This window comes from Lingula anatina, chromosome 1 (genome assembly GCF_051362555.1).
Source record: "Lingula anatina isolate TDL-2025a chromosome 1, LinAna3.0, whole genome shotgun sequence".
Classification (NCBI taxonomy): domain Eukaryota; kingdom Metazoa; phylum Brachiopoda; class Lingulata; order Lingulida; family Lingulidae; genus Lingula; species Lingula anatina.
This window is the reverse complement of record NC_141767.1, coordinates 1194940-1208153: the sequence shown is the minus strand read 5'-3', so window position 1 is coordinate 1208153 and position 13214 is coordinate 1194940. Positions and strand designations below refer to the sequence as shown.

At 36.8% G+C, this 13214-nt stretch overlaps 1 protein-coding gene across 6 annotated transcripts in view; it reads left to right on the top strand.

Moving 5' to 3' along the window:
* LOC106181107 (uncharacterized) overlaps positions 1-13053 on the top strand; it is a 51976-nt gene extending 38923 nt beyond the window's left edge. For 3 of the 6 annotated variants that reach the window (XM_086995248.1, XM_086995266.1, XM_013565392.2), the window contains 13 exons: positions 337-546; positions 935-1090; positions 1356-1376; positions 2834-6703; positions 7001-7225; positions 7554-7730; positions 8045-8320; positions 8671-8846; positions 9771-9809; positions 10171-10336; positions 10655-10730; positions 10995-11049; positions 11244-13053. In XM_086995248.1, the coding sequence (XP_086851374.1) occupies positions 337-546; positions 935-1090; positions 1356-1376; positions 2834-6703; positions 7001-7225; positions 7554-7730; positions 8045-8320; positions 8671-8846; positions 9771-9809; positions 10171-10336; positions 10655-10730; positions 10995-11049; positions 11244-11355 (5559 nt within the window). In that variant the 3' untranslated portion in view covers positions 11356-13053. Of the gene's footprint in view, positions 1-336; positions 547-934; positions 1091-1355; positions 1377-2833; positions 6704-7000; positions 7226-7553; positions 7731-8044; positions 8321-8670; positions 8847-9411; positions 9448-9770; positions 9810-10170; positions 10337-10654; positions 10731-10994; positions 11050-11243 lie in introns of all 6 variants that reach the window. The other 3 variants (XM_086995243.1, XM_086995257.1, XM_086995263.1) reach the window with 3 other exon arrangements.
* The last annotated feature ends 161 nt before the right edge of the window (positions 13054-13214 follow it).

The following is a 13214-nucleotide window of genomic DNA, read 5'->3' as shown; positions in this document are numbered from 1 at the left end:
AAGGGCAATTAAAAACTGTTATATTTAATGACTTCATGAATTTTTATAAATGTTTCTTATTGTTCATTTTGAATTGTCAAAATTTTCTTTCAAGTACAGTGAATAATCTAGGACTATTCATCAATTCTTTGCTCTAAAAAAACAAAGTGAAGATTGGTACTTTTCAAGTTTGCATTCATGTAAATAACAAACATAAACATTTTGTGTTAGAACAACTGAAATTTAGCTTGTTTGTAATATTATTCAGTATTGTTATAAGTTCAGGAAAAACAAAATGTAAAAATTCATGCTAATTGTACTGAAACAAATGAAAGCTTGCCCTGTTCTGCTTCGTAGGCTGCTGCCAGATCCCCACCCCCAGGGAGAACCCCCAGCCCCCGCACCCCACCCCTGGCCCAGTCCCCACCCCCCTCGGAAGACAGCGAGGTATACCGTGACCGCGTGATAGCGCTGGAGGTGATGATACAGCAGCGGGAGTACTACCTCCACCAGATGGGGCTGCAGTTCCAGAACTTTGCTGAACACATTCAGGAGCTGCAGATGCAGGTGCTCTGAAATATTTTGACTTTGTTCTCCTCTTAGTGGCTTATTTAGAAATATGTGCTTTTTGGCTGAGACAGGTGTGAGATTTGTTACAAAATATCAACCACATTGCCCATCAATGGTATATCATACTTCAATATGGAAAACTGATATTTGTGAAACTTGACAGAGCAATGATCACTAAATACCAATAATTATCAGTGAACCCAGGGAAATATTTTTAATTTCAAAATTTTTTTTAAATTTTATTATTTTTATGAAATCATAGTGCTTCCTGTAAAGGCTTTAAAATAATTTGTAGTACTTAGTGACTTTTGGTGCCTGAGATTTCTTTACAAATAAAAGTTCATTGTTTATCACAGCCAATCTATTCTTGTTAAAACAACCCCAGGTCCATCAAGCAAATGAGAAGACCCAGATCCTGCAGAAGACCCTCCAGGACAAGGAGAAGGTCCTGAAGGGGATGTCCCTGAAGAGTAAACAAATCCAGAAGCAGAGAGATGAACTGAAACAGAAACTGAAGCAGTTAACACAGCCAGAAGAGCAGGTGAATATTTGTTTGTTTGTTTGTTTGTTTGTTTGTTCACATGTTTATGAACTGTAATGAGTCTTTACCCGTGACCTAAATTTGAAGAAATTGTTGTCAGTAAATTTGTTGCTAGTTGCTTTTGTGATGTTTCTTGCATGTTTTTGCCTTGTTTTTTTTATTGTTTGTCAGCCAGAATTTGTAGATTTTTGTTTTATTTTGATCTTAGCACATGCTTTACCTAGAACTGTCTTGATAATCCAATACAAAACTGGTTTAATTTCAGCTGACTAATATAATCAATAAGGTGAGATATATGAGGGTAAAATAATGGTATGGAAAAGAGGACAGTTATGTTAAAATGTTATATTTAATAAACATATGGTTTTGGTTGATGTTATTTTTGGGGAATTTCTTTAGCTTACATCTGTAAAATATGATCTATACATTAGTCTTTGATAAATATGGGCCTATTGCTGGGGATAATCTTAAAGTTTTGTTACTATGGCTGAAGGAAAGGATTTCCTTCGACAGAATTAGAATTCTTTAAGTGTTAAATGTTGGATTTAGGGTTCTTTATGGCTATAAACTACAGTTACTGTTGGAATCATTTTTCAAGGAGCCTAATTTTAGTTTGTTTTGGACCACTTCCTTTAGTGCCTAAGTCATCAAATTACTCTGAAATTACAATGTGTGTTTTGTGTTACCTCTCATATTCACATTGCCATACTCAGTCATTGTAAATATGTGTTACTGTAACAGCAGTTATATTCTAATGGCAGATATTCTTAAGTTTTAACCCATTTAACAAAAATTAATGCTTTTTGTTAGAGTATTATAATTTTAACTAATGTTTAATTGGTAATTACCACAAAGTTTAATTTTTAGTGTTAATTTCAGCATTTAAATCACATTGCTCTTAACCAGCTTTGTGTGACTTATCACTTTTAACAAAATATTTGTAATTGATTTCAACACCTATATTTTATTTGACAGCCTCTGATGACAATATGACATTTTATTTGTTACTGTTTGGAAGGTGTAAATGTTCATCCTATAAAATATTTAAGTTGCCCTAGTCTATTTACTAAGACACGAATGTATCACTCCAGCAAATTAATGATTATTCCTTTTCATTTCTTTTTAAGCAAATTTCCTAAAGTTATTTTAAGTAGTAGTAATTGTTCAAACTGATACACTGGCTGATGTGGAATTGACACTGTTTCATAAAGATGATTAAAATTAGCCAATTCTCTCCCTCCCTCTTCCTTCCTCACTACATAAGTGTTTCTTTCTGCTTGACAAAATTCCTGGGATTGAAGGTTTTCAATAATCACTTTGATAGCATGTTTGATATTCCTATGTTATCTGCAATAGAAGTTAAACTTAGAAAATCCATTATGTCAGATCCTGATACAGTCAATGAACATACAAAAATGACTTAATATGTATAATTTTTTTTTAATTTCTCCAAAATGGGGAACTTCATATTTAGTTTTAGCTTTCTAGCATGTGATAATTTTCTGCTGTTCTTTCAGGTTAAGGTTCTAGCCTGCTAATCCACCAGAGCAAAAGATTGACAATACATTGACATGATTTTACTTTATAACCATAGGGAACTGAAATGGGCTGTTTTAGCTGTCTAATCAGGTCTACTAGCCACTGTACATAACTAAACACATTGCATGTGTGATAACCACTAGTCGCACTTAAAACTTTGACTTTTTTAGATATTGATTGTATATCTTATTTTTTACTCCCTAGGCTGGTGAACTAGAGGAACTACAAAAAGAAAGAGAAATCCTGCTCCAGAAGGTTGAGGAATTAAGCCGTGAAAGCACCCCAGTCCACGATGAGGAACTGGAGCTTCTCAAATCCAACCTCCGAGAAAAGGAGAACATCATTGCCAAGATAAGCCAACAGAGAGATGCCCTGCAGCAGCAACTGGAGCAGTTAATGTCCCAGGGTTCTGCTGCCCCTCTCCCAGAATTGGAGTCCCTACAGGCTCAGCTCACTGATAAACAGGGGGTCATAGAACATCTCACTCAGCAAGTGGCGCGACTTCAGGAGTTCATCACAGAAAAAGAGTTAGAAGTGAACAGGCATGTTGGAGAGGTGGAACAGCTGCAAATAAAGTTGCAGGAAAAAGACACTTTGATTGAGAAACTCCAAACTGAGTTACAGGCAGCTATAGCAGAAAAGGAAAGTCTGGCACAGACGTGTGAACACCTCCAGTCAGAGCTGGATACAGTGAATACCATGCTGGTGCCAGAGTTGGAGAGGCTGAGGTCTGAGAACTCTCAGTTGATGTCGGATCTGGAGAAGATCCAATTAGAACTGACTGGGACGAGGTCCAGTCTCACTGTAGAGTTAGAGGCATTCAAATCTCAGAATGCTCAACTGGAGTCTGAACTGGCTAGTTTAAGGGACCAGCATGCTGCTTTGGCAGAGGAACATGGGAAGTTGTTGGAGACCAAGAGTCTGAGTGAAGAACTTCAGGGGCAGTTGGATAGCCTGAAAGATATGCTGAGAGACACAGAGACTGAAAAACAGCATTCTCTCTCAGAATTGGAAAGTCTACGCTCTCAGCATGCAGCATTAGTTGAGGAGCATGGAAGAACGTTACAGAGTGCTTCTGTTGGAGATGAGCTTCAGCTGCAGTTACAATCTCTTAGAGAACAGTTGGAGGAAATGAAAAATCAAAATATGTCATTGACTTCTAGCTCTGAAACTGCTCAGGCAGATGCCGAATCAATGAAACTGCAGCTTGAAGCACTGCAGACAGAAAAAGACCAGTTGTCTTCGGAGAATTCTAAAGTGATGGAGCAGGTTGAAAGAATCGCTATGGAGAAGCATGATCTTCTGTCACAGTTGACTGACCTTGAAGGTCAGGTGAAAGAGCTGCAGGAGGAGAAGGAACAGCTTGGTGCCGAGAATGAAAAACTTATGGAGCAGACGGAACTTTTGGCCACTGAGAAACACGACCAGCTTGCAAACATTAAGAAATACAAAGATGAAGTGGACTCCAGTTTTCATGAAAAAGAAACGGCTGAGGCTGAGAAGCAGCAGCTGGCAGCAGAACTGGAAGCCATGAGGCAGAACCTTGAGACTGCCATCTCTGAGAAGCGACAGCTTCAGCAGCAGATTTCAGAGAGTGGACTGTCTGATGCAGAGAAGGAATCTCAGCTACAGAGGGCACTTTCAGAGAACAATCAATTGATCTCACAAATGGAAAGAGTAGCCCTTGAGAAACAGGAGCTGAATTCTCAGCTAGATGAACTAGAAACAAAATTAAAAGCAGTTGGCATGGAAGAAAAGCAAGTAGTGGCAGAGATGCAACAACTACAAGAGCAGTTAGGAAGTGCATACGAACAGATTAACCACTTGAAATCACAGCTTGCTGAAGCAGAAGAAATGAAGGAAAGATCCTCTCAGTTAGAACAGCAGTTAGAAACTTATAAATCTGAACTAATGGATACTTCCAGGGGAAGAGAGGAGCAAATTGCCAGTGCCATTTCTGAGAAAGAAAAACTTCAGGAGAAACTTTCAGAGTCAAGGAAAGAACTTGAAGCTGCTGAACAGCAGCTACAGACTGTAACAGCAGCAAGAGATCAGTTATTGGAAGATCTGAAATCCATGAACTCACAACTTGTACAAGAAGTTGAGAAATCTTCATCTTTGCTGACTCAGTGCAATGACTATGCTGCACAGCTTGAAAAGTTAAATCAAGACATGCTGTCTCTCTCAGGTTTGAATGAAAGTCTAAGTTCAGAAAAACTGGAACTTTTTACACAGCTTGGAAGCTTAAATGAAGAGAAGGCAAATCTATCTAGTCAAATCCATGATCTAAGTAGTGAAAAAACTGATTTGACCAGTCAAGTGCAAACGTTGTCTCAGGAAAAACAGACTTTGACTGAGCAAGTTGAAGCTCTTAGAGTGGACAGTGTGGCCAAACAGCAAGAAGACTGGGCTCAGAGAGTGGAGGGTCAGGTAGAGCAAGAACACACCAGGCAGTCTGCTGTATCACCTGACACAGAGGAAAAATACGCAACACTTGAAGCTGAACACCAGAAAGTGAAGAGCAAGTTGGAGTCAACAGAAGCTAAAGCACAGAAGATGCTGGTCAAGCTAAAGGCATTTAAAGGGAAAAATGACCAGTTACAGGCCAAAGTGGACCAGCTGACCTCAAAATTGGAATCCGTGGGAGATCATGGTGAAGACCCTAATAGAGATCTGGAAGCTGAAGTTGCCAGGTTGACTTCTGAGGTCAGCAGTCTATCAGATAAGCTTGGGGAAGCTGATCAGGAGAGAAAGATTCTAAAGGATGAGTTTGAGTCCGAGAAAACAAAGAAGACTGAGTTGGAATCAAGCCTGTTAGAAAAGTCTGAACTGGTCCACAGTCTTCATGAACAGTGTGATCGGTTAATGGAGGAACTGTCTTCTGAACGGGAAAACCTGTCAGAATTACAAGAACATTTTAAATCAGAAAGAGAACAATTAAGTCAAACAATAGACCAATTGCAGTCAACCATGCAGTTACAAAAATCTGAACTTGGGTCACAATTACAAACTCTTCTCGAAGAAAAAGAGAATCTTGAGTCACATTTGAAGCAGCTTCAAGAACGGGGCACAATAGAAAAGGGAGAACTGTTGGAGCAAAATGCAGAGTTGAAATCCCAGTACAGCTTGCTAGTGACTGATCACGAGCAGTTGTCAGATGTTATAGGGTCTCTACGAGAGTCAAATGCTGATTTACAAAAGAAAAATGAGGAGTATGAGACCATTGTGGAAACCCTGCAAAATTATAAAACACAAGCTGAAGAATCTGAGCAAGAGGTTGTTAATCTGGAGGCCAAATTGGCTGGAGTTCTGGCTGAGAACACTGAGATGAAAACTGAATTGAAGGATCTGAGAGAATCACATTCCAAATTGCAGGAAAAATCTGAATCTCTTCACTCAGAGCTGGAGAACCTTAAAGATGAAAATAAGACCTTAAATGAGAGCCTTAGCATGCAAGAGACTGAAAGAGAAATTAATCAGTCAAGTTTGCAGAATGAACTGGAAAACTCCAAACAGGAAGTCAACATGCTTCAACAGGAATGTAAGAAATTAAAAGACGCAGCCTTGGGGCAGATGGAGCTGGAAGAACAGGTGACAAATCTTCAGACAGAAAATGTCTCCCTGTCCAGGCAGAACAGTGCCTTCCAGAAACAGGTGTCTGCTCTCCAGGAAGAGGTGGACAGTCTGAAGTCTTCAGGGGAGTCCAGTGAGGAAATGGCAGAAGATTTAAAGAATTTACAGGAGAGATTATCTGTGGTTGAAAAAGAAAGGACTGAACTAGAGGATGAACTTGAAGGATTAAAATGGAAAATTGAAGAATTCAGCTCTCTTGAGGAGGAACTAGAGGAGACCAGAAACCAGCTGTTTAAACTCCAGTCTGAAAACAGTGCCCTGAAGAAACAGATCAACACCCTGAATGACAGAATCCAGGACTTTGGGAACATTGAGAGTGAACACACCATTCTGACAGAGCAACATGATAAAGTTCTGGAAGATAACACGTCATTGGTCAAACAGAACAGAGAGCTGCAGGAGAAGTTACATGACTTGCAGCAGGCACAGATGGAGTTCCAGGTACATTGTAACACATTGATGCTATATTAAATCATTATTACCTTGGACATGTCACAGTTTAGTTTTTGGATAAGTCATAGTTGATTTTGGATTTTTTCCAAACCTTTAAAATAACCTTTCAAGCATTTTGTTTTTTCTATTTAAGATTTTTTCTAGAACTTTTTTTCAAATTTGCTACTTGCACATACTTACACACATTACTGTCACTAGCAGTGTCATGAGATGTTACTTAATTGCAACAGACATTAGAAATATCACATTATATTCTTAAATTTAAACCAAAATGACTTTTTCTAGGCATTGCAGCAAGAGCAAAAACACATGAAACTAGAGCGAGAAACCCTGCAGCAACAGCAGAGCCACCTGGCGACAGAAAAAGAAACCCTCCAGTCGCAGTTGGACCAGCAGAATGCGCAGCTGCAGCAGATGATGGAGGAGAGAGACACGTCTGCTTCTGAAGCTAAAAAGGCCAAAGAAGAAAATAACAGATTGCTGTCTGAGATGGAGCACCTCAAGTCCCAGGTTGGGCTCTTTTCATAAATCTCATTATCTATTTGAGAGAATCCTTAATTTTTGATGTATGACTTATTTGCGTTTATAATTTTTTTAAATTTGATATATTAATAATTTATTTTTACTTTTTGACAGAACATGAAATTTCTTGATGTATATAACTTAACATTTCCATAAAATATTTTTGACCTAGTCTGTAAAAAGTTTTTGATCATTCTTCAGATCATTCTTCAGATTTTAGGCATTGTTAGATTCAGCCATTATCAATTTATTGATTTTTTACAAAATAATTTCTTTAATTTGTTTAATTGATTTTTTATTCTTTAAATATTTTCAGCTTGAGATAGCTGCGGCTGGTAGTGAGGAGCTGTCAGCGTATCAGGCCCAGTACAGCCAGCTACAGGAGCAGTTGACCAGGCTGAGAGGAGAGAAGGACCAGCTTCACCAGGAGGTAGAGAAGAAAGCGAAAGACCTCAACCAGTCTGCTATCAAAGCACAGCAGCTGGCTATGCAGGTACAGCAGTCTGGTTTATTGGTTTTATTAAGACAAATTCCTTTAAATTGGAGAAATCAAATTGTCCAAATTCCCCAGGGCTAATTGTTGTGTTTAGTGCAATTTGAGCAATTTTATGGTGTGTAGGTTCCGAGTCCTATAAATAAGCATGCTTCATTTTTGAAACATATTTTTCTCCAGTCATTTAAAACAGATAATTGGTGTATTTTGATGGACTTATTCTTGGAGTTTAGTCACTTGAATACCATACTTTCAAAATGCTTGCCCAACATCCTATTGATCCAGTGTTAACAAGCTGTCTTGTCTTGTGTCAGGTGACTCAGCTGTCAGAGGAGAGAGGACACCTGCACTCACAACTGTCCAGTGTTGTCCAGGGACTACAGGAGAGAGAACAACAGATGGTAACATTACAACAACATTACCAACAGTTGTATACACAGCATCAGCAGTTACAGCAGCAGTATCAGCAGATGGAACAGTTACAGCAGCAAAACCAGCAGTTGCAAGAACAGTGTCAGCAATTAGAGCAACAATACCAACAGCTGCAGCAAGAACACCAAAAATTACAACAACAGAGAATGCAAGAGAAGGCTAGTATATTTATTAAGCAGTGGAGATTTTTTTCAAAATAAAAAAATTAAACTGAGCTAAATAAATTTAAAGCCATTTTGAAAGATTATGAAATATCTGAGTAACTCACTGCCAATTGATTATAAAAAAAAAAAATAATAAAATGGTATATTTGTCATTATTTTTATCACTTTATTTCATTTCAGTATAAAATCATTGATGTCAAGAAAGTTTTAAAAGTTCAGATAATTTTTTTAAATAAGGAATTCATCAAATTCATACTATAATGCATTTTAATTAAATAGTAAAATCCCAATAGGAGAAATATTTAAAAGATAATTTTTCATGTAACATTTCCTTTACTCTCCAGGCGCCAGTGCTGCAGCCGACCCTGGAGGTAGACAGCCACAAGAGGGCGCCTGCTGACCAGACACTGCTGAGTATGTCCCAGCTTGAGCCCCAGGGTTCATCCACACCACAGAATATGTCCACGTCTATCTTCATGGAGGAGGTGGACTACGCTGAGATACACACCATGGCTAAGAGGTTAGTGGAGACAAGATTAGCAGGTTTTGTAGACTAAAAATATTTGATATTAAAATTTTGTGATGTTCACTAATTTTCTTAAAACATTGTTATATTGTTTGATTTATTAACAAATTGGCTTCATATCACCAAACTTATCAAATGAACTGATGATCTTAGAATTACTCCTGGCTAATATTAGTAGTTTAAAATGTATCATTCATAGTGGAAAGCTCTTAGTTCCCAGCAACATTGTAAATTACCAACATTACACTGCCCCACAGGTTGAACTAAGCTGACTACTTGTAGTAGAACTTCGTGATGAATGCGTATGTGAACAAGATATTTAACAATTACGATCTTTGACATGAATGACAAATGAACATGTTAATTTCTTCCCTATTAATCTAAAATTCAATTTTTTTAATGTGGTGTGTGTGTGTGTGTGTGTGTGTGTGTGTTAGTAGGTGTGCATGCAATTTGCAATGATTGGACAGTGCCATTGTTTGAGTAAGTGGTTTCACACATCCTTGCGACAGTGATTACTATAATAAAAGTCGTAACAAACTTCTTCTTTCCTCTCCTGAATGGACATACGCTTCAGAGGAATAGGAAAAGATGTGTAAGCTTCATTGCTGTTGCAGATCATTATTTGGTTATGATTTTGTTTCTTGATGTATACAGAAACATGGCCCGGTAACTCCAATGAAAGACAACTGAAATTAATTTTGATCTTAGAATGCATTTAGATGTAGAATGTATTACAATTCAAAATTGATTTGAATCCAAATTATTTATTTATTTATGTATTTATTTATTTATTTATGAAATGAGAGGAAATATGGAATCAATCTATCATTCAGTCACTTCACTTTTAAAAATGTTGCCTTGTGGTCAAGTTTTGGTCATGTATATTGTCACCTGGGTCATTTTTCTGGTTTTTAGAGAGAGTGTGGTGGACGGTTCAAGAGTTGTGACTGAGACGTGAGTTTTTTCTAACACACTAACTGCATGGGAAATTAAACTGCACTTATTTTTATCAGGGTTCGGCTGTGGAGTTGTCATTAGTTAAAGTTTTTAATGTTTTTAAGAAAGATGCACATATTTTTTATGTTGGTATGAACTGGAATCGATAGCACAGGCAGGTCTCCATAATATCTTTAAAAAGAAAATTTCAGTGTTTCAGTAAAAGTAGTGAGGTATGTTCTTCCCTTTTATTTATTTGTTTATTGAAAATATTATTGTAAGTATAGCTGCAGAATTCAAATTTTAATGTGAATAGATTTGACAAAACCATAGTTTATCCTCAAAGAAAAACATATTATGATAAGTAATCAACTTCCAGACTTGAGGATGCAGAGCATGAGAAGCTGTCCATGGAGCAGGCCAGAGAGGCTCTCAGCAAGCACCTGCAGGAGGAGATGGAGAGGAGGATGGAACTGGAGGAACAGCTCAGCCAGGCTCAGCAACAACTGGACCTCCAACAGGAACAGCTAGGGTACACCAGAGAGGTAGGTTATAATCAGGGTGCCCAAGAAAAAGGCAAGAAAGAGTGTTGTACTTTGGCCCTGTTCTGGGTCCTATTTCATGAAATGATTAGTCTCGGAAAGTCTGCCAATAATTAATTTTTTTAGTCAACCAAGTTTCATTTTACAAAGAAGATAAATGAAAATTCACTTCGACTAATGACGAAGTGGGCTGAGCATAGTTGACTTTCCAAATATAGCAGTCTTAGCTAAGTCCAGGCCTTGAGACTGACAATACCACCAATATCTTATGAGTGTTTTACACTGCAGACTGAATACAGCTGTTGTATATTATGTTTTCAGTTCACATTCAGTCAAGACATGGAACCTGAGGTGGATGAATATGGCAGAATTCTGGACACCAGGACACCAAATATAAGTAAGTTAGATATTTTTGATACATTGTAATATTTATTATTATAAATTATATATAATAAATGCATATTGATAGGTGATGGCAGTACAAGGAATAGACATTATTATGTGCATAAATTTACCATTTTAAACACTTGATACTTTATAAAGTTATTTTAGTAATAATGATATATTTGATTATTGATGACAGTTTGTGTTGTTTAAATATTATATTTGTTGCTATGCAGGTTTAACAAGTTTATTTCATTGATTAATGATTTACTTCCAGCGAGAAGAGCTTTGGGGACATGTAAGAGACTACAGCGCTGGTTTAATAGACAAAGGTAAAGTTCTGTGGCTTTATGGAAAAATTTTAGCTCTAAGTATAAGCTGTAACAATTCTTCTTGTAAATTGTGTGCATGTGTGTGCATGTTTGCATGTGTGAAAGGAGACCTCACTTGTCTCTTCTTATTGCACACTAGTGTGAGTGCATTCTTTTGTTCCTTTTACTCAATCCTCATTACCTCCTCGTTTCAGTGTCTACCTGAGCCGAAGACTGAGGATGTATCCTCGCATGAGGAACATAGCCCTGTTATACGTGATACTGCTCCATGCTCTGCTGATAGCCTGTATGTTTGGGCTGCTATGATGACAACAAGGGAATGTTTCTTTACTTAGCCAATTACTATGTTTACATGTTGAGGTAGTAACAAGAATTGTGAATGTAGTCCTTTCATCATTTAAAGATGGTCAAGTAATCATGTGGCACATATACAATACCAATATTTTAGTGCAATAAATGTAATATTTTGAATAATTTGCAACAGGGAAGGAATATCATTGTGTCAAGCTGCATTTATCTCTGGAGCCACACTATGTCAGGACTTAGTGTTTCCAGACAGGTTGTAAGATCATTGTACATTTCCCTCTGTTGAATTGGCTACATTGGCGGGTGACAAGCATTTGTCAATGTTGCATTCTGAAAACTACTGTCACATTTCCCTGATGTTTCCATAATATTGTTGTAGATCTCTTCTTTGTGAAATGATAGTAATTCCTCCAGTAATTAAGAGAAACACCTTGTGTTGTTGTTATCCCTGATTGATTACACATCAACAGTAAGAGAGGTGACTAAAAGACAACATTATTGATTTAGACTTTTAATGGAAAATGTTTATTTTAAAGGAAAAAAACAATGTTGTAAGTAGCTAGAAAATTTTAATGCTTTCCTTGATGAAGTAGAGATCAAGGTTAGTTGCTTCACATTACATTGTGATATGTAGATATATTCTTTAGACATAAAACCTTGTGCCTTCAAGTTGGTTAACTTGGAACTTATCAGTGTCACATCCTATTAAACTTATTCAGTTTTGGCCATGCTTTAAGGCTTGTTAAATGGGTCACGGTGATTATTTTTCAGTGGAAAAATGAGACGTGGATTTTTTATGTATTGCGCACAGACAGATTAGGAAAACATTCCGTGTCACAAATGTCATTTAGGATGTCATATCTCTCATTGTCTTCCTTGACATAAAACTATACAGAATTAGTATTCAGTATTAGATTTAGCTAAGTTGCATTGTAATGGGTTATTTTTTTCTGTGAATTTTAATTCACTGGTTGTGGTATATTGGTGCTTTTTTACTAATTTGTTCATAACTCTTGAAGTTCAGTGTCAAGATATTCAGTGTTAAGTAATCTGCATGTTGAAAGTAGATATGTTGGGCAATGTTATTAATATTTAAAAATTCATGTTCCAGCTGGTGAAGAACTTATCATGGGATGTATATATAATCAGTGCAGCTATTATCCTTGTATATAAATGTACATAAAACAGTGGGTTAGTGCAACTACATTTTTTCATGAAAAATTGTCTGAAATAAATTGAAAAATTTAACTGCATGCAGTAATTTCCAGATTGTAGGAATGCTAGGTTCTAGTTTTAAGGAAGAATGATTTTAAATCATTTTTTAGATCATTTGTGCAATTAAACTAGACTGAAAAAATGATTCCTTTTCTCCTAGAACAGTTTCAATCTTGCTCAGTGTTTGGTGCAAAGTTTGCTATCTACTTATTTGTCTATGCCATCTAATTGAATGCTTTGAGAAACTGGTTCTCTGGCATTCAAAACTGGTGCTATGTTCACTAATACAAAGGTCAGTATTTAGATGAATGTCATGACTTGCATGGATTTGATAAGTATAAGTCAACTTTTCTGAATTGTAAAATTGAAACAATTTAATGTTATTGTTATGAAACTAGAAAGAGAATTGAATGATTTTTATCTGACCCAAGAAATACTAATTAGGTGAGAAAAAATAATTTAAATAAAATGTATTCTTCTTAACTGTTAGATTGTTGAGTTTTAATTTAGACTTTTTAAAATTAAAAATTTTATTTGTCCGTGTAATGTTATGGCTACTAGTTTACAAAGAGCATGCCACAACAGGGGTAGACAGAAGCCATCTGAGTCTTTCACAAGATGGTTAGAATTTTTTGGATTTACAT